The following is a 20,107-nucleotide window of genomic DNA, read 5'->3' as shown; positions in this document are numbered from 1 at the left end:
CTGTTTCTCCTTCAGCCTGCGAGACGGTGCGGGAGCACCGCGGACGTGGCAGAATCCACTATTGAGTCTATTGACTACTACGACGGCGCGGCGGAGAGAAACCAGAGAAAGAGAGAGAGCATCGCCGGTCGCACGTTAGAAATTCAAGAGGGCGCGCGCACTCTTGAAAAAAAATCCTATGGAAACGCGGCTTGCGTTGCTCGTATCGGAATCATCAAACGCGCCGCCATCGCGCGCCATTTTGCGTTCACGAATTCTTCGGTTCATCGGTGGCGTTGGTCCTCGGTTCGTAGGAACCGATTCCGAGGACGATACCGTGGGCTGTGGGTGTTCCGTTTTTCTAATTGATCGCTACAATCGACCTTGGGTTCTCGAGGACGGTGTTTCGACGCCTTCGCGGCGGTAAGTTGAGCAAAGTTGGATTCCGGCATCGCGAGTCCGTCTTCGATCGCGTTTCTCGCAAACGGCGTTTCCTCGCCAGCCAGGTAGTTTTCCCCGCGAGACACCGTAGATTCTCTACGCGTGTTTCCTGCATCTACGCGCAATGTGATTTTAGATTCGCCACCTCGTAGTTCTCCTATATAATTTTGCTTTCGAGTTAAAAGCGAATGTGCGAGCGCAGTTCGAGTCCGGACGACCGAACCTCGTCTCGTTCCTCTTGTCAATATTTTCTCGTTTAATCTTGTCTCGTTTCTCCCTATCGATACTCGGTAGATCCGAAAGCGATTCGAAGTCAACGGAAATCCGGGAAATCCTCGTGGTATCCCAGTTTTCGTCTTTTTCTTCCTTTTTATATTATTTTTGTTTACGATCGGTGTATGTTTCTTGCACGGGCGCAGCTCCCAAAATGTCGACGTAAACCTTATTACGTTAGATCTTGATGTTTCGGAAGCTCGACCGCTGCGAAATTGCTGGTACTCGATGTGCTCGAGTCTTGTCTCTGTCGCACTAATTGACGTTGTTGAGTTAAACCGAGCGAACTATCTCATCTTTGTATTTACAGGCATTGTTCGGAGCGAGATCATACTAGATTAGAACCATGTCGAGCGGCAGTGGGGATCACGAGGAGGAAGGATACGTTGTTAAGGTGCGCGGGCTGCCGTGGTCCACCACCGTGGACGAGATCATGAAGTTCTTCGGCGACTGTTCAATCTCGAATGGCAAGAATGGAGTTCATATGACTACGTCTCGCGAGGGACGCCCCAGTGGGGAAGCCTACGTGGAAATGGATACTCCGGAAGATATCGAGAAGGCATGCAAAAGAGATAGGGATCATATGGGCCATCGCTATATCGAAGGTTGATTTATTTATATTTAAAATTAATTCTCTCTTAACGTATTTATAATTTCTTTTATGGTTCTTTATGACTTGTTTATCTGTTTATGAATGTTCCTGAGATACTGAGATACTAAGCTTCTTATTTTTATATTTTTAATCTACGATATATATATATATATATATATATATATATATCTGTAGAAATATATTATAGAAATATATTTGTACAAGTATATTGAATGAACTTGGATGTTAAATAAGTATACTGTGATAAATATGAAAGTTATCTTTTTTTCTCTTGTTACGATATATGTTGTATTATCTGTGTCGTTAAATCTTTTGTAATAATTTATGTATCGTTACTGTTTTATAGTTTTTAAAGCAAAACGCGGCGAGATGGAATGGGTCGTGAAGAGGAGCGGTCTTAATTTGGAGAACGCGATGGACGACGGTTGCGTGAGATTGCGCGGCCTGCCTTTTGGTTGTTCGAAAGAGGAAATTGCGCAATTCTTCTCAGGTACTTGACACGTGACGATCGAAGTATCCAGTATCAATGCTTTTTAATTGATACCCAAGTGTCATTGAGATTTTATTTAATCCTTGGAAAGCGGACACCTGTTCATCTTTTTCAAATACGTAACTTTCTTTCTATTTTTATACTCCCCTTTTCATAAGACGAAAGTAAATAGACGAAATTTGACAATTATCTCAGGAACGCAGCGACGGAATACTTTCGATGGCTTTAGCAGAAATTTACTAAAATTACTATCTCGCATCAGCAAATCCCAGCAAGCTGCAACAATTGCTCCCTAATGTTACGTGCTTATTCTAAAATTGGCCACTAAGAGTAACAAGATAACGAGAGTGTCGAGTAGCAGAAATTAAATACCATCTAAAGCGACGTCTCTGTATCCTGATATCGACGATTAGCCTCAGTTAAGATTTAAGATCCCGCTAAGATCTGAGTTGTGCCATACGAGCGCGCCGTTGATTTATGATTTTATGATTTGTACGAACGAGACAAAAGTATTTTCACTGCGCGACTCGGTGATCAAGCTTAATTCTTAACTTTGGTTTTCGGCGTGGCAATTTTAATATCCTAATTCATATAAGGAGAATCACGAAGAGAAAGAAGGAAGAAAGAAAAATAAAATGCGCACTTGTATGCGCGATATTAGAGTTTAAAGAAAAAATCTTGCTTTTTTTTGTAAGGGTTTTTAATAAGCTTGACCATAACTTCTTTTTCCTAATGGGTTTTCCTATAAGTTACAATATCGATGTTTGATTATGTGTGGGTCAGGGTTGGAGATTTTGCCGAACGGGATTTCACTACCGACAGACTACACGGGCCGCAGTACTGGGGAGGCTTACGTTCAATTTGTTAACAAAGATGTTGCGGAGCGCGCTCTGCAGAAACACAAGGAAAAGATAGGACACAGGTGGGGCACTGAGACGGTATAGCTGGGTTTGGGTATACTCTTATGACTTTTCCATATCATTTATATTATTGATCGTAGTACATGTAGGTATATACATTTCGTTTAGTAAATAGTGGGAACGAATTTTACGATACGGATGCAGCTTCTTTATCATTCCTTGAAGAGGAGATTTTCCGCGCGAATATAAAAATGGAGAAACCGTATTACATTTGTATCGTTATTAAGCTACTCAGCGTATATATATATATATATATATATATATATATATATATATATATACATGTGTGTGTTCGCACATTTTAAGAGTTCACGACGTAAACTAGTTTGAGAAACTCCTGACCCTCACCGTGTCGAGATGGTTCCTCGATGAATTGCAGACTATATGACAAGCAAATGAACATTTTTTTTCTTTTTGGTTGTGAAAGAGGATCGCCTCTTGAGAACTTTTTTCATATCTGATATAAAGAAACTGCCTCTCTCAAAACGTAATTACAACCAGATAATCGTACGTAAGCGAAAGTACTGTGGACCTGTGGAACTACTTATATCCGTGGGTGGGTGCCGGGGGGCGGGAGATAGCCCCTTACCATCATCACCAAATTCCATGGGAGGTGGGTAGGGCAATCCAAAGCTCGGTGGGCACTACAGACAGAAAGAGAGAGAGAGAGAGAAAAAGAGATAGTAATCATCGATCCAATACGGCACGTCTATACTACGCGCATAATTGCATTTTTTTGCAGATGAACTTTAAACTTCGAGATCAAACTATTTTACTTTATTACATTAGGAAATTTTCACGTCAATAGAAATGTTCACCTGCAAAAAAGGTGCAATTGTGAGCGTAACTTGCCCGAAGATCGTCGGCGTCGCATGGGCTTGTGGGGTACATGTGGCGTGGGTACGTCGGGAAGCGATTTCGTCGTGGGAGGGTCTCTGTTCGCAGGTTTAATAAAAGAATGCGGAGGTTTAGTATGAACAGTTGTTCTGTCACATTCGTAAACTCAACTTCAATGCCAAACTGACAATTCACAAGTTTCCTCTTATTTATTTTTTTTCTTTCTAACGTAAATTTCAGATCGTAAATAATTAATCTCTGGCTACTGCAGGAATGGCTCCTCTTTCCACCTTTTCCATTTCTATATAGAGTCTCCGTGTATCACTGTTTTTGTTTTTTCTCGTCTCTCACCATTTGTGATCTCTCGAATTAAGTCCGTATCGTTAAGTCTTGTCGAGTTTTCAATTTGGTGGCATTTGTATGGTGAGAGTAATGATAATGATAATGACGATGACGATATTTATTTGCTAACGTGTCGCTCTGCAGATCCTCTCTAACGCGTGTATCTTCGATCGTTAACAGATATATCGAGATCTTCCGAAGCAGTTTATCCGAGGTACGCGCTAGTATCGGGCCCAAAATGCGCGGCGGTCCTATGGGCGGCTTCAATCAGAGGCCCGCGCCGTACACTCGAGGTGATCGCTTCGGTGGGATGAATCGCTTTAGCAACAATGGCCGAGGATCCAGAAATAGAGGTGATTCCTTTCATCTATCGAAGTACGAAGACAATCGTGCAGGAGAATACCGTAATAGAGACTTATTATACAATTCACGTACTAATTCATTACGTATGTATTTACATGTCTATCATTTACTTCATTTAAATCTCGTAATCTGTTTCCGGCTTTATCGTAAACTTTGTAATCTACTTTAGACTTCGATAACGGCCCATGGGGAAGCGGGAACAACTACGGATCTCGCGGCGGCAATATGGGAATGCGCGGCAGCATGGATATGAAGGGCGGCAATTACAGAGCCGGCAACAATGACTCCTGGGGCGGTAACTCCGGCGTGTATAGTATCCATATGCGAGGACTGCCGTTCAAGGCGACGGAACAAGACATAGCTGATGTAATTCTTATAACCAAACGATAAAACCTCCATTTTTGAAAAACCCTTTTCCAATTTTTATCCGTAACATTTTTATTTTACAGTTCTTCAGACCAATCGAGCCGGTGAACGTCCGCATTATTCTTGAGAATGGCGGTCGTCCATCGGGGGAAGCTGACGTGGAATTCGCGACTCACGAAGAAGCTCTAAAAGCAATGTGCAAGGTTTGTGTCTCCTTTTTAATTATTTTTTAAATCGAAGTCAACTTTTAGTTTAAAAACCATTTATATGGAACGTAATTCGGTTACAGCGTAAGATAATTTGATTTTAACTTGTTCGTCTTGTTACAGGATAAAAGCCACATGTCGCACAGATATATCGAACTGTTCATGAACTCAACCGGCGGGTCGAGTAGCATGTCACTAAGCGGTATCGGCAATTTCTGTGGAGGTAACATTGCTGGATCATATCGAAAACTGAAAACGCATAACGGAAGATAAAACGTGTAATTCTCTAAATTAATTTGAAAATATATTAAATGTTGGAATAATCTCTTATGATTGTAAATGGTTCGTATATAGTTTTATATTAAAAAATATTCCGAAACAACTCTAATTTAATACACCTAAATTACACTAATCGCAGGAAATTGTTCAACAATTCGCATTTATCGCGTCATATTGATACAATATCGCACATTTATTTAACATGTTTATGTATACATGCATATATAGGTTTCTTTGTACGCAGGCTTAGGTACCAACAACTTCAGGCCAGCATACTCGCCAAACAACAGAGGTTTCAACTCGCAGTTGGGCGGCAATAACTACAATAGTTTTTGAGATCGGGCAATGCGTTTCTAACGCTAAACGACGATTTATATTCGTTCAAAATCAAAGTGATCAGTGGTGAAAAGACACTAAATTACGCTGATGCAATATGAATAGTCCTTTTTTTTTCTTTTTTTTTTCTTTGCGTAGTCTTTAATTATATATTAAATATTAATCGTAAGCCAACAAAATCGGTAGTGTGTAAGTACTTGCTTATTTTTTCTTTTTATAACTTGTATGGGATATTGTAATTTTAAACATAGGATAGGAATAGGATAACATACACAGGGATAAGTTACATAGATGATGCAATTTAATTTTCACTAGTGAACTTAAAGGTGGAAAGACGATAATTTCCCCCTTTATCTTCGATAACGTATATCTTTTTTTTTCTTTTCCTTTAAACTGAGCGCAATGTCAACAGACAATCGTACGTCGTCGAGATGAAATTCAAAGCGAGTTCTTATATTCTTGGGGAATATATCAGGGAAGGGTGTTACTTTTATTCAGATACTATTGAATTAAATGTGAGAAAAAGGTACCTTTTGTTTTCCATGACGACGTACATATCTTCTGATCCAATATCAAATAATTAGAGTTATAATTTTATAAGGTACATAAACATGTTATATGTCGTAATGGCTTTGATGCGAGCTTAGACATAAAGATGATCGTCAATATACGTTGAGACGTAGCGACGAGCTGTAAAACGCGAAATATACGATCGTAATATACACGGACTGACTAGTAGCTCGCGATCGCACCTCAACAAATTCATCGTATTGTCTCGTGTGTATCGAAGGAACCTAAGTCAGAGAGCTCATTTTTCATCCTAACGCGATAATGTACTATATGACGTATTGTGTAACCTTTGAGTAAGAATTATAATTTTTGTTCTGTAGGTGTTGCGAACCCCGCATAAAGAGATGCCAACTGGCAAGTGTCAATGTTGTGTATACTTAACGCATAAGCCTTATATAACAGTTTCGGTTTATATTCTCTGAGATGTTTGAATAAAAAAAAAGAAGTAAAACACAACGAGAGGAAAATACGTAAAATTATACGTAATTCCTTAGATTATACGAACAATACGAACGTAAATAAGTTAGACCCGTCATTTAAATTGAACGTTCAGCAGAACGTTTAAGCAGCATTACGCTGACTAATTATTTTTAACTACGCACTGGCGGATCTAACAATTTATCCAATTGTAAATAAATCTAACTTGTTTATATTTGTATTGTTACACACATTCTTGGCCTATGTAATATATTCTTACAATTATAGAATAAAATTCTCGTCCAAGATCACGTAGATTAAGGCTTAGAGGAAAATCCATCATTGAAACCACTTGAAAATCCCGTCGATGTCCCACATTCATCCGAAGCTTCGTTTGTCTAAGAATTCGCAGCCTTTCGTTTGAGATTTTTTTATTTAATATTCGCACGTCCAAGAGAGGATATATTCTGGATCAAGCCATTCATTTACTCTCCAAAATCTTGTGTAGACTATTTTTTGTAGTATTTTTGTGTAGACGAAATTTATTCAACGTCAACAAGTGTCGAAGTTTGTTCGACCTATATTCAAATCAAGTTTCGTAGAAATGTTACAAAATGTTTTATCATTTGACAAGACACTCGAAGGCTGTGATCAGCCTGTGACATACCTAACGATCTTTTCGGACACCGCGTATATAGCCGCGACCACGGTTGACACGTTGACACGTCGCTCGCATACAGACGCTTCGTGACGCTTCATCACGTCCAGCTTCATTAAGTAAACAATGCACGCAGAGTTTATCGTGCTTGTAAACGGAAGTTCCAGGAGGAAAACCGATTTGTCAGAAGACGAAACTGAGATTACAGATATGACGTTGTTCGCCCACGCTTTTCCAGAAGACAAAAGCGGGCGGCTGCTTCGATAGAAGGCCAGTCTGCCTGCGCGCAAAGCGTTCTCGAGTACGTATACGCTCGAGCACGCTCGAGTTCATTGACCTCGATTCGGATCCGATATATTGTCAACCGAAAGGGAACCTGGGAAGGGATTTCGGTGATTTTCATTTTCGATGCGGTAAACAAGGTACAAACGAGCACCCGCCGTTGGCCGCCGTTGATTTCCAAAGACGGGAAAGGCGTATTTTCACGCGCTAATAAATACTCGAATTTGACCTTTACGCGACGATATCAGTGTGCCGAATGCCGCCGTTAAATGTTATCATTGCTGTTAACAGGTATCCAAAGTCATCAGCGATACGAGAAGGTGCGTCAGTGTGCGTGCCATGTGCGCAGCACGCCAGCGTGTGCTCCCTCTCCCTTCGCCTCAGCTGAGCGCGTGGACGGAAATTTAAAAAATACGCACCTCATTAATGATGTCGAGAGATTAAACCGATTAAACCCCCGCTCTTATCAGTATCGTGCCGATGTAGCCGATGTAGGCGATTACTTGTCGATGCAAACGAGCGTATCTCGCCTATACTAACAATAAGTGTCGATGAGGTGAGTAAAAACGGTATAACAGAGAGAACCGTGTCGGACGTCGGATGTTATTTATTTACATATTACGTGTCGATGAAAATATGTGGGAATTGTATGCCGGTATTGGAAGGTTGTTTTCAGTCGTGTCACGCATTTCGCAATTGTGTTGAAGAAGCTTGTTTGCGCTTCAGTATTCCCGAGGTTCCCGAGATATGTATACCGAATGTGTATGTAATCTCTACACAATGTCGTTTTATCGCGGCACGCCTCGCGCGACGATTACAGATCTTTATCTCCCTTGTTCCTCGAGATGTGTAATTGTGATGTGTGAAATACAAATTTCAGATTCTTCGAGTATCATTGATGCGTTTGTGAAAGTGAGCACGTTGAAGAATATCCTGCGAAGATGGGCCAAACCGCAGAAAGCAACAATGATAGTAATGACAAGCGGACTGAAAGTAACACACAGCATAAACATAATGAAAGGTACAAAGTCATTCCACACGAGTTATTTTTCGTGTTCCTTGAGAAAAATAAAGCCAATGAAACACCATTCGAATTAAGGAAGATATATAACACGTCGTTTCAATTTTCCGTTAGATCTTCGGAGCCAGATAGACAACAGCAATCTCTCCTACCAAAGGCAAGTGGTAGTACAGCGAGACAAGTTAGAGAATACATGCCGAGGTCTGGAATAAAGAAGTACAATAATGCTTTGAGCAATTTAATACCAGTACGGTACCAGAACCAGTATGTATCGTAATCAAAGTCTCGAAATAATCTTTCGTGATAATTCAAAATGATATATATATTTAATAAAATGTACTTTTATATAAAATATATATCAAGTGTAACGATGTAAGAATATTTTAGTGATGAAAATACGTTTTACAGAAAGAAAGAAAATTCACCAGCAGATAATGCTGGGTTATTTTCGTATGTATATATAACTTGGATGACACCGTACTTATGGAAGGCGTACAAGAAAGGTCTTACGATAAATGATTTACCGGATATTTCAGTATATGATACCTGCGAATACAATGCACTCAGGTAAACTAATACATTAGCGTGTCTCCTGTGAACATGGTTACAGTATAAATGAGAATTTTTTTTTTTTAGACTTGACGTACTTTGGCAACAGGAGCTAAGTCAAAACGGCCCTAATGCAGCATCTTTTTCTATGGTTGCGTGGAGATTTGTACGCACACGAGTTTGCGTATCATGCTTTTTATTAACTTGTTCTCTTATTTTTGGATTTATCAGTCCTGTAAGATCATCCTTATGTTCACAACAAATTGTTGTTAAATGTCTCTGTTATAATACAGAATTTTCTTTTATATACTTAGACGATTATAATGAGGAAAATATTGGAGCACGTGGAGTCTCCAGAAGAGAACTTTTGGGATGGCATTAAATGGGTTTTTCTATTGACGGTATGCGATTCTCTGCGAGCTTTCTTTTTCACCTGGACGTGGAATATGAATTACAAAACTGGATTACGATTGAAGTCGGCTTGTACAGCTTTGTTATATAAGAAGATTATGAGGCTAAATAGTCTCGGCAATAAAAGTACAGGAGAAGTAAGTTGCTCAACTTGTTTTATAAATTTTTAAACGCAATAAAGGTGCTCTCGATATGATATGTGATTTCTACTTTTAGGTAATCAATTTATTTTGCAACGACAGTCAAAGGCTCTTCGATGTGATTATTTATGGGCCGATGATTATCAGCGGACCTATAGTTATAAGTTGCGGTATAATTTATGTATTGTGGTTATTCAATCCCATCGCTCTGGTAGGAATGATAGCTTTTCTCTCGTTTTATCCATGTCAGGTAAGTGGTTTGTTGTATACGCATATTTTCACATATTTCACACACATATTTCGATCAACGGAGCAATATCTGTATTTTAGTACTTCATCTCTCGCGCGACTGGCTACTTTCGCTCGAAGTCGGTAAATATTACGGACGCTCGAGTGCGACTCATGAGTGAGATCTTGGAATGCATAAAGTTGATTAAAATGTATTCCTGGGAGAACTATTTTGGCCAGAAACTTCTTGGTGAGAATAATAGAATAGAAAATTAAAAAATTAGAATTAGAATTATTTTTATTTCAATATATATATATTTTTATTAGAAAGATATATGTATTTATGAAACACAAGTGATTTGATGTTTTTACAGCCATACGCAAGAAGGAGGAACGATGGCTTCATAAGACTGCTTATTTTCAAAGTCTTAGCATTTCTCTAACGCCTGCTATACCTGTAATATCCGCGATCATCACGTTTCTAGCACACATTGCCTCGGGCAGTGGATTAACGGCCGCGCAGGTATATAATACAATTTATCAATACAATTTCTGATTTTCAAGATGTACAATATTTTTATAAATATCCTGATTTTATGTATATCAGGAGAAATCGAATAACATCTAATAGGTAAGCACTAAGCAGTTTGATAAAACGATAAAGTTTTCCCTTTGATCAAAACCGTTTTCACGAATATTTGCATTCCTCGTTACAAGATAATTCCTTTCTGGCTTTACACAATCGATGGATTACATTACAGGCTTTCCCAATGACCACGTTATTTGGAAATTTGCTTAGACTGGCACTCACGTCACTTAAGGATACCACGCGATATTTTATGAGCGCCCTCATAGCTCTTAGAAGATTCAAGGTCTCCAGTGTTTTTTGAGTGATTTCATGTACAGCTTAATGGGTCGGATATCCGTACCTATTATTAGGAAGCCAGTTCTCGTGTTCAACAAGTTTGACATGTCCATTTTGTGTGAATTGTTATTTATTTTTATACAATTTTTATTAAAATTATATTTAAAAAAATGAATAACTTTAATAAAAAATTTTTGAATTTTATCCAAGTTGGTCAAATGATACTCGATCATTGTAGCCAAATTCTAATAGAGTAATTTTCATAAAAAGAAATTGGAAGAAAGACAGCACGAGCACTATTCCTATAATAATACGTACATGAGGTCAATGTCGTTTTAATGTAAAAAGCACAAGCTTTCTAAAATGAGAATAATTGTGATGGGCAAACACTGCATGCCTTGTAAAGCATCCTGTTACATTTAAACAGCTGTTGTTAGCGATTATTTTAGTATACCGAATACTCGAATTGCCAGCTGTAAATATCGAGTTGGGGGCATGACGTTCCCACGCTTACGCGTAGTACAAATTGTACTAACATGATCGTTCTAATTCTACACTTTTCAGGTGTTTCCCTTCGTATCGGTGCTCAATGCTCAAATTCGTACCTCTTTCATGTTTTTACAAGTGGCCTTAATTAATATCGCTGCAGTAAAGATAACTTATGGCAGAATAAAGGTGTTTATTCTTGTTTATATCTATAGGAATGCACAGTCGACTGCACCATACGTGTTGTATCGTAACATTGTGGTCAATTAACATTTTCACCTTTCGATATAACCGAATAATAATTAATCGGCTTTTATTTTGCTAACAAAACAATTGTCTATTGCTTCGTTTGTACTTGTATCATGTAACAATTGTGATTTACTCAAACAACAAGTATATCGCTACACAAATTTGTATTTCTAGTTTTAGAAATTAATGTATCCGAATATTTCGCCCTAATATCGCTGTGTACATACTGCATACCTTTATCTTATTTTTCTACAGTTACATTTTTACATATTTATGCTTGTTTGCTTTTAGCGTGCTTCTAACATAATGGCGTTTCTTCAAGTACCTATTGAATAGATAATCCGATTAACGAAGCGATATTTGCACAGGGCGTATTGCTGTTGGACGAGAGCAGTTGCCGAGCGTCGAAACCGATTGTGAGATCGCAAGCGGTTGCCATTGCTAATGGCACCTTCGTTTGCGACAGCATAAGGCTTCAAACGGATGCATCAACCGACAGCAAGAAAAAGTAAATATTTATTCCATAATAATTATCGTAATTCCTCCCATAGGTCACGATAATCATTTTTCACGTAGGAAGAAATTGCCACCGGTCACGGACAATCCGCTTGAATTGGAAAATTTGAATCAACCGACGCAGGAAGCTAAGTACGTCGAAGTTCTTAGCGACGTGCATTTCGGAGCACCCAAAGGAAAACTGGTCGGTATCTGCGGCCACGTAGGCAGCGGCAAGTCCAGTCTACTGCTAGCAGGTTTGGGACAGCTGAGGATGACGAAGGGAAACATCCTGAGAGAAGGCACATGCGCCTACGTCAGCCAACAGGCGTGGATTGTGAATGGCACCTTCAAGGAGAACATACTCTTTGGCGAGGAGTTCGATGCCAAACGTTACTATCACACGATCACAATTTGCAACCTGAAGGAAGATTTGATCATGTTGCCGGGAGGAGACGATACCGAGATCGGTGAGAGGGGTGTCAATTTGTCCGGAGGACAGAAGCAGAGGGTCGCGCTCGCGCGAGCATATTATGCTAATCGGTGCGCAAAATCTTTTGCCGTCTTTCTTTTAATAAGTACATCGATCGTAAATTTGCTAAAATAAATATTGCAATTATATCTGTCGTTTCAGGGACATTTACTTTCTCGACGATCCTTTGAGCGCGGTTGACGCATATGTCGGCTCGTATATATTTGAGAAATTGATCCTGGAAGCTCTAAGAAACAAATCTGTTCTTTTCGTGACACATAACATTCAGGTGGGTATTTAAATAATTGGAATTAATTCCAAGACATTTTATTAATATATAAATGTGTTTTATAATTGACAATGAAATTTATTTAGAATTTTAAATTATTCCAAACATATTTTTGTTGCAGTTTTTAAAACGTTGTGATGAAATTTACATGATGAATGCGGGCAAGATCGTAGAGCATGGAACCCACGAAGATCTGATGCGACTCGATAGGGAATACGCCTCGATGGTGAAAAACAGCACAATTGTAACGGAAGATCATTTGTCAGCGTACGTTTAATATACATTGTACGTATTTTTCGAATTGTTCGAAAGCGGTACAGTAGGCCTTCCCTTCTTCGCAGTGTTAAATCTACGGGGGTGATGCAGAGAAATATTGACGATTCAGAAGTGCGAAAAGCGGAATCTGCGCACAAGGAAAATTATGGAAAAGAGAAATTATACAAAGGTGGGCGCGTTTAGTTGTATGATGTCTTCTGATTTGGAGACCTCTAATAATTTTTCTCTTTCAAATTTAGGAATAGCTTTAACAGTAGCAGAAAAGTCCGAGACTGGATCTGTCAAGTCATACACTTATCACACATACGTGCAAGCCACAGGTGGTTACTTGATCGCTATTCTTGTATTTTTTACATTTTTCTTGAACGTAGGCAGTTCAGCTTTCAGTACTTGGTGGCTCGCTGTATGGATTAAAGCTGGCGGAGGCGTAAGTAACTCATATATTTAATATTTAAAATATACATTTTAAAACATCTATATCTTTTTTTTTCTTCAATCATAAGATATTTTAATAATACTATTTGTTACTGCTTAGTTTTTTGAGTTAATATTGGATATATCATATCAATCACGTATCTATTTCATTCAATTTTCAGAACGTAACTGTGTCAGGAACTAATGATACTGTATATTCGGAGAATATAAACGCCAATCCTCACTTCTCGTTTTATCGAGATATATACGGTACCTGCATCGCCGGTATACTATTGACAAGTTTTATTCGTGGCCTAGTCATTATGTTTGCCACGATAAAGGCCTCGACTACATTGCACAACACGTTTTTTCGCAAAATCATTGGTTCTCCGTTGAGCTTTTTCGAAACTACTCCAAGTGGTAGAATACAAAACGTTTTCAGTCGAGACATAGACGAAAGTGAGTGATTTTTTTAATGATTTTGAACACTTGCATTGTTGCGAATTAATACTTATCATCTAATTTGATCGATACTTTCTGATTTGCAGTTGACAATTACTTACCCATATCGATAGAAAATATGGTGCAAAATATTTTTACTTGTAGTTTTGCTATTTTCTTTATCTGCGGTATACTGCCCTGGTTTTCGATACCGTTACTTCTGTTTGGTACATTGTTCTTCTTTGTTGGTAAACTGTTTAGGTAAGTATCTTAAATATCGCATAATTTACGTATATAATTTACATGTGTGTGATCAACGGTTTCTTCTCATACCTCTGCAGAATAGGAATGAGGGATTTGAAGAGGATGGAGAGTGTCTCGCGGTCTCCTGTTTTGAGTTTCGTCACAACTTCTATCCAAGGTTTGAGCACAATTCACGCGTTTCAAAAGGAGAAGAATTTCTTATATAGGTAATCATTCAGTGAAACTGCGTCGGGGGTAATAAAACATAAAATAATAAGGAAAGACGATTAAATTTTTTCTCATCGACAGGTTTGAAGAGTTATTCAACACGAATAACTTATGTCAGCATCTGTGCCAAGCCGCGATGAGATGGTCTGCGGTGAGGCTGGACAGTTTGGTAATTGCCTCGTCCTGCATAACCGCGTTACTCGTGATATCTTTCAAAAATGAGATTTCGCCGGCCTTTGCCGGTCTGGCTATGGCATATGCCACGCAAATGACTGGCGTCTTCCAGTATACAGTGAGACTGATGTCCGAGACGGAGGTGCGCTTTATAAGCGTAGAGAGAATCAGTTATTACCTCAAGGTAATTTATTTCCGTTTAATTTATAATTCCGTAAATATATAAATGCTAATTGTGTGATTGATATTTATATCTCAATCTTATTACTTATCTCATTGTCTTCTTATTCAGACTTTGCAGAGGGAAGGTGCAAGCAGGACAGTCGCTCTTAAACCAATCGATGATTGGCCTTCTCATGGCAAAATAGAGTTCAGAGCTGTTCAAATGAGATATAGGGAGGAGCTACCGCTCATACTGATCGACGTCTCGTTTAACATAAAGGCCGGAGAGAAAATCGGTAATGACCAAATATTTCCCTAACTCGTTTGTCGCACTTTCTCACGCGAGAGATTAATATAATTGTGAATTATTTTAGGCATCGTGGGTCGCACGGGATCGGGCAAAAGCTCCTTGGTCGTAGCTTTATTCCGACTAGTCGAAATTTGCGAGGGTGTTATTAAGATTGACGGTATCGACATTTCGAAATTGGATTTGGATGTATTGAGAAGTAAATTGTCGATTATTCCTCAGGATCCAATTTTATTCAGCGGCACTATAAGGTAATAAATTTAATTGACAATTTTTGCTGACTGCTCTTTTCAATCGATTCGTTTTTTCAGATCTAATTTGGATCCCTTCCAGCAGCACGCCGATCGCGATATTTGGAGCGCCCTTGAAAAGACTCAGATGAAAGAAAAGGTATCTGTTATGCCGGGAAATCTCGACGCTTCCGTTGGATTTGGTGGAAATAATTTGAGCGTCGGCGAGAGACAGCTTCTTTGTCTTTCAAGAGCTCTATTACATAGTGCAAAGGTAACACACTTTGAGTGATTTCTGCAATATTACATGTATTTAAAATTGATTTTTGGATTTTTTTTAGAATGTTAAAATTAATATTAACGATTACACTGAAATTTATCGTTTTGTAGGTGCTGATTCTGGATGAAGCCACTGCCGCTGTTGATCCGGAAACTGAAACGATGGTGCAGAACACACTGCAGAACGAGTTCGCCGATTGTACTGTACTTACGATCGCTCACCGATTGCAAACGGTCGTCACATGTAATCGCATTCTCGTCATGAGCGAGGGCAGGGTTGCCGAATTCGATGAACCCGCGAAGCTTCTCTCTCGTCCGGATTCTGAATTTTCGAAACTGATGGCTGCCGCGGATAAAAACGCGTGAAATAATTTCCGCAGAGATCTGAATCGCGATCGCAAGTTTTATCGCAATATTTTAGTCGCGTTTTATCAGCAAATGAAAACTAATTACACTAACTCTCGGAGGTCACATAAGTAAGTGAAAGAAAAAGAAAAATATATATTTCACAAAAATACAGTGAGTAAATTGAATGAATGGTTATACTTTTCTATTAATTAATTACTAAATTATTAATTAAAGATTAAAACTATATGTTATTAAAAGTTCGTACTCTGTATCTGTATAAATATAAAAAGAAGACAAGAAAATCTTCCCATTTTCTCCATTTTTTCATATTTAATCCTCCAAGTAATTAATTTGTTATAATAATTTATAATCTTTATTATACTAGTTGTATGTAACTTCTAGATATACTGGAAATTATACATAAATTGTGTCTAAAAAAATCAACATTCTTGCCGTCAAGATGTTACTGGTAACATCTTATGATTTAGCAACAATGAAAGAATTTATTTAATTAAACGGGGATATCTTCTGGGCAAAATTAAACTAAATCTGGAAGGATTTCTGGAAATTCGCGCGCTTGGGAATAGTGAAATATTGATTTTCTCACAGGAGGTGGAGAGCGTATACTGCTCATGCCCGTTCGCTCAGACTTTCGGCCGTGCTGGCGACACGGCCGAAACATGTTCGCCGCGACATTGCCAGCTTGTTATTACCTCTGAGATGTTTATTATATGTTGAGCTTTATCGTTGCTTTATACCGAGATGTAGTCTATAGAAATTGCCGTAAAGGCAGTGTCCGTCGTTCCGTGAACAGCTAAAAGAAAGGTAAATCCCTTGATGATGTACGAACAACACACCGTTTTTCGTACATTTTTCAAGTTATTTTTTAATTAGATTAGATTCCTCTTTGATTGTTATTTTTATTTTAATGTTAAATTATTATTTTACGTTATGCTTCGAACATGACGGGTAATTTGAATATAAATTATCTTTTATACAATATAATAATACGTGTCTCTTCCAAAGTATTACTGGAAATTAAATATTTATTAATATTTATATCATATAACGTTTGAAATTCTATGTATTATGCTCTATATAGGATTGTTAATTTAATAACACATGTATTTTAAAGTATAATTGATAAAATATATATCATTGAACGTAGAAGCAAAAATGTAGAACGAGAACAGATCCAATGCATAATTACCCAGTCAATTATAATTTTATTTCTAATAATTGTTTTTATTGTACATAATGGCATGTCTAATTTTGGCCACAAATGTTCGTTCCCTATTTCTAGGCCTCACCATTGCGAACATAATCCCCATTATGATGCTGGGGCGGAAGCAGAGCCTCAAGGGGGAACCCGTCCTGGCCGATTACGGTCCGGAGGAGTCCCTCAATGAGAGCGCTGACATAGAGTGGGTCAACAAGGTGAGCAGAAGCACGGATCGACTCGGGGGAGATAAGAAAATTGCCCGAGTCCCGAAAGTGCCGTTTTCCTTTTCTCAGATCTTTCCTGAAAATTACTTTACGTGATTGCAGTTATGGGTGAGGAGGCTGATGCGATTTTGCGCCCTAGTCTCGTTGACTTCCGTTTGCCTGAACACCCCGAAAACATTTGAGAAAGTACCGTCCCTCCAATACGTTACCTTCATTTGCGATTTGATAGTCACGTTTCTGTTCACCGCCGAGATGATCGCCAAGATGCACATACGGGGAATACTGAAGGTGAAGTCCTTATTAAAGAGGATATGACTGAGATACCTAACCGAAGAGCAATTAAAATTTCTTATTTTTTATTACACCAGTAACCAGTAACATTATAAAACGAAGAGTACAATTTTAATGCAATTGTAACGACAATTTACATAAGTTAGAATGAAATTGTTAATGGCATTGCAGAGGGATAAGTCTTATTTGAAAGACCACTGGTGCCAATTCGACGCGAGTATGGTGATCTTCCTCTGGTTATCTGTGATCCTGCAAATGTTCGAGATGCTGGGTTTCCTTATAAAGTTTAGTTATGCCTCGATCATGCGGGCACCACGGCCGCTGATCATGATACGCTTCCTCCGAGTCTTCCTCAAATTTTCAATGCCCAAAGCCAGAATCAATCAGATTTTCAAGTAAGAAAATTGCACTGGCGATTAACGTAAAAAATTTGTGTTGCTTAAAAACTAGATAAAAAGCAAAGTATTATAGCAACTATTAATTTAATTTAATATTATCGATTACTAACAATATAATTTATATTTATAGACGCTCGAGTCAGCAGATCTACAACGTAACGCTCTTCTTCCTGTTCTTCATGTCCCTTTATGGCCTCCTGGGTGTGCAATTCTTCGGCGAACTGAAAAATCACTGTGTGCAGAACACAACCAAGCCCCATTACATCACGATCAACAGCCTGGCTATTCCCGATACGTTCTGCTCCACTGATCCTGGATCCGGATATCAATGCCCTGAAGGAATGATCTGCATGAAGCTGGAATTGACCAAGTATATCATAGGCTTCAATGGATTTGACGAGTTTGGTAGTTAATGTTAATTTTACTACACCCCTGTCGTTCCTCTGCGCTTCGAATCTATTGACTTCTCCGTGTCACCCCTCTGAAAATATAAAACTTATTAATTTTCTGGAACATTTGTTGCAGCTTCTTGAAGCTACAATAAATCTTCATCTTTTTACATCTTATATTCTATATTTTGTATTCCTATATGCAATATAATAATTATAACAGCTTTAAAAATACAAGATTACAAATATAATTTATCGAGTGAAATTTTATCGCGAAATATGTATATCTTTTATATGTCAAATTTAACTCTTTCCTTAGAAATGCGAAAACTTAATCTTAATACACAGCATTTATCAATTCAAATATTAAAATCTTATTGCAAGCATCGTCTGAAACTTTGATTCTGAACTTGGATTATTTAGCTACCAGTATCTTCACCGTGTACCAAGCGGCTTCTCAGGAAGGATGGGTCTTCATCATGTATCGCGCGATCGACAGTCTACCGGCATGGCGCGCGGTTCTTTACTTCAGCACGATGATATTCTTCCTGGCCTGGTTAGTGAAGAACGTTTTCATTGCTGTTATCACGGAGACTTTTAATGAAATCAGAGTGCAGTTCCAACAAATGTGGGGCGTCAGAGGACACATCAGCAACAGTTCGGCATCGCAGGTCGGTTGTGTCAAAAAAATATCTTTGAAAAAAAAAAACATCTTTTATTTTACTTTAAAGTTAACGTATATTTTTAATAAAAAACGTAAACAGCATTTAAAAATAATTTTAGGCGAGTAACAATATGATTTTATTGATAATTGATATATACATTTACTTTGTTAATTATTTTATTATTACAGATACTGACCGGAGATGACAATGGTTGGAAATTAGTGACATTAGATGAGAATAAGCATGGGGGTTTAGCCTCTCCGCTCTGTCACACCATCCTCAAGTCGCCGCATTTTCGCTCGGTGGTAATGTGCGCAATTCTGGCGAACGGTATCACCACCGCGACGATGAGCTTCAAGCACGACGAGAAACCGAGGCATACGTACTACGACAATTATTACTGGGCCGAGATTGTCTTCACGATATTGCTGGACCTAGAGACCCTCTTCAAGATATGGTGCCTGGGCTTCCGGAGTTACTATAAGCATTCGATTCACAAGTTCGAACTGCTGCTTGCCATTGGCACGACTATACACATTCTTCCGTTCTTCTATCTCTCTGGATTCACTTACTTTCAGGTTTCTACCTTTATCTGATCTCTCGTCTTTCGCGTCGTTTCATTTTCTGAATTTTTTTTTCTACGAACCTATGCTCTTTTCAACTTGTTCACGCGTTTTAAACTCTCAACTGATTTTTTTTATACTTCTAAAAATTCAAACGTTTGAACAATAAGAGACCTTTAATTTGTCATCATATTTTTATGCGGACAGGTTCTCAGAATGGTCCGGCTCATTAAGGCATCGCCGATGTTGGAGGACTTCGTCTATAAGATTTTCGGCCCCGGCAAGAAGCTCGGCAGCCTCATTATTTTTACCATGTGCCTGCTGGTGATATCCTCCAGTATTTCTATGCAACTCTTCTGTTTCCTCTGCGATTTCACTAAGTTCGAAACCTTTCCCGAGGTGAGCCACACTTATACTTACTTTTAGCAAATTGTTATTACGCGATTTTTTTTTACTCAAACCGTTAAAATATAAATTTCCAGGCGTTTATGTCCATGTTCCAAATTTTCACGCAAGAAGCCTGGGTCGACGTAATGGATGAAACTATGTTACGAACCCACGAAACGGTAGCACCGCTGGTTGCAGTATATTTCATCTTGTACCATCTCTTCGTCACATTGGTAACCATCGCGCAAAATCTGCTTCGTGCGATACAAGCCACGGTTTTAATTAATGC

At 38.6% G+C, this 20,107-nt stretch overlaps 3 protein-coding genes and 1 long non-coding RNA gene across 14 annotated transcripts in view; 3 read left to right on the top strand and 1 right to left on the bottom strand.

Annotated features, from left to right (window-relative positions):
* Nucleotides 1-88: 88 nt before the first annotated feature.
* Nucleotides 89-6,747, top strand: Glo (heterogeneous nuclear ribonucleoprotein glorund). Of its 3 annotated transcripts, none has more exons than XM_077409209.1 (9): nucleotides 89-402; nucleotides 1,004-1,298; nucleotides 1,653-1,796; nucleotides 2,580-2,718; nucleotides 4,076-4,341; nucleotides 4,428-4,624; nucleotides 4,708-4,827; nucleotides 4,954-5,108; nucleotides 5,354-6,747. In XM_077409209.1, the coding sequence occupies exons 2-8, from the start codon at nucleotides 1,040-1,042 to the stop codon at nucleotides 5,101-5,103; spliced, it is 1,275 nt and encodes a 424-aa protein (XP_077265335.1). In that variant the 5' UTR covers nucleotides 89-402; nucleotides 1,004-1,039; the 3' UTR covers nucleotides 5,104-5,108; nucleotides 5,354-6,747. The 3 variants fall into 3 exon arrangements, with proteins under 3 accessions (XP_077265335.1, XP_077265334.1, XP_077265336.1); XM_077409208.1 differs by having other exon boundaries at nucleotides 94-402; nucleotides 4,954-5,053; XM_077409210.1 differs by having other exon boundaries at nucleotides 99-402; nucleotides 4,076-4,248; nucleotides 4,954-5,053.
* Nucleotides 6,479-7,238, bottom strand: LOC143899177 (uncharacterized). Its single transcript, XR_013257408.1, has 2 exons — nucleotides 7,100-7,238; nucleotides 6,479-7,010 (listed from the first exon to the last, which is right to left on the bottom strand). It is a non-coding gene; the product is annotated as an uncharacterized LOC143899177 (long non-coding RNA).
* On the top strand, nucleotides 7,171-15,977 carry LOC143899161 (ATP-binding cassette sub-family C member 5-like). 6 transcript variants are annotated; one of them, XM_077409189.1, is made up of 26 exons: nucleotides 7,171-7,391; nucleotides 7,664-7,928; nucleotides 8,253-8,393; nucleotides 8,508-8,657; nucleotides 8,802-8,960; nucleotides 9,030-9,177; nucleotides 9,257-9,490; nucleotides 9,570-9,743; nucleotides 9,824-9,971; nucleotides 10,096-10,244; nucleotides 10,483-10,593; nucleotides 11,151-11,261; nucleotides 11,690-11,829; nucleotides 11,898-12,359; nucleotides 12,451-12,577; nucleotides 12,699-12,844; nucleotides 12,919-13,022; nucleotides 13,093-13,280; nucleotides 13,450-13,726; nucleotides 13,816-13,969; nucleotides 14,050-14,178; nucleotides 14,261-14,537; nucleotides 14,646-14,811; nucleotides 14,890-15,073; nucleotides 15,134-15,326; nucleotides 15,443-15,977. In XM_077409189.1, the coding sequence occupies exons 3-26, from the start codon at nucleotides 8,314-8,316 to the stop codon at nucleotides 15,695-15,697; spliced, it is 4,266 nt and encodes a 1,421-aa protein (XP_077265315.1). In that variant the 5' UTR covers nucleotides 7,171-7,391; nucleotides 7,664-7,928; nucleotides 8,253-8,313; the 3' UTR covers nucleotides 15,698-15,977. The 6 variants fall into 6 exon arrangements, with proteins under 6 accessions (XP_077265315.1, XP_077265314.1, XP_077265318.1 ...); XM_077409188.1 differs by having other exon boundaries at nucleotides 7,171-7,512; XM_077409192.1 differs by lacking the exon at nucleotides 10,483-10,593 and having other exon boundaries at nucleotides 7,171-7,512.
* Nucleotides 15,978-16,273: 296 nt separating this feature from the next.
* The window catches only part of Na (sodium leak channel non-selective protein na), an 11,375-nt gene continuing 7,541 nt past the window's right edge, over nucleotides 16,274-20,107 (top strand). Inside the window, exons 1-9 of one of the 4 annotated variants that reach the window (XM_077409185.1) lie at nucleotides 16,274-16,504; nucleotides 16,983-17,116; nucleotides 17,228-17,413; nucleotides 17,588-17,811; nucleotides 17,945-18,219; nucleotides 18,627-18,874; nucleotides 19,057-19,446; nucleotides 19,639-19,830; nucleotides 19,914-20,051. In XM_077409185.1, coding sequence (XP_077265311.1) covers nucleotides 17,012-17,116; nucleotides 17,228-17,413; nucleotides 17,588-17,811; nucleotides 17,945-18,219; nucleotides 18,627-18,874; nucleotides 19,057-19,446; nucleotides 19,639-19,830; nucleotides 19,914-20,051 — 1,758 coding nt within the window. In that variant the 5' untranslated portion in view covers nucleotides 16,274-16,504; nucleotides 16,983-17,011. Of the gene's footprint in view, nucleotides 16,505-16,982; nucleotides 17,117-17,227; nucleotides 17,414-17,587; nucleotides 17,812-17,944; nucleotides 18,220-18,626; nucleotides 18,875-19,056; nucleotides 19,447-19,638; nucleotides 19,831-19,913; nucleotides 20,052-20,107 lie in introns of those variants that run through there. The other 3 variants (XM_077409183.1, XM_077409184.1, XM_077409186.1) reach the window with 3 other exon arrangements.

This window comes from Temnothorax americanus, unplaced genomic scaffold (assembly GCF_048541705.1).
Source record: "Temnothorax americanus isolate GAGA-0224 unplaced genomic scaffold, ASM4854170v1 Scaffold26, whole genome shotgun sequence".
NCBI lineage: Eukaryota > Metazoa > Arthropoda > Insecta > Hymenoptera > Formicidae > Temnothorax > Temnothorax americanus.
The sequence above is the reverse complement of the archived record's forward strand: the minus strand, read 5'-3'. Positions and strand labels throughout refer to the sequence as shown.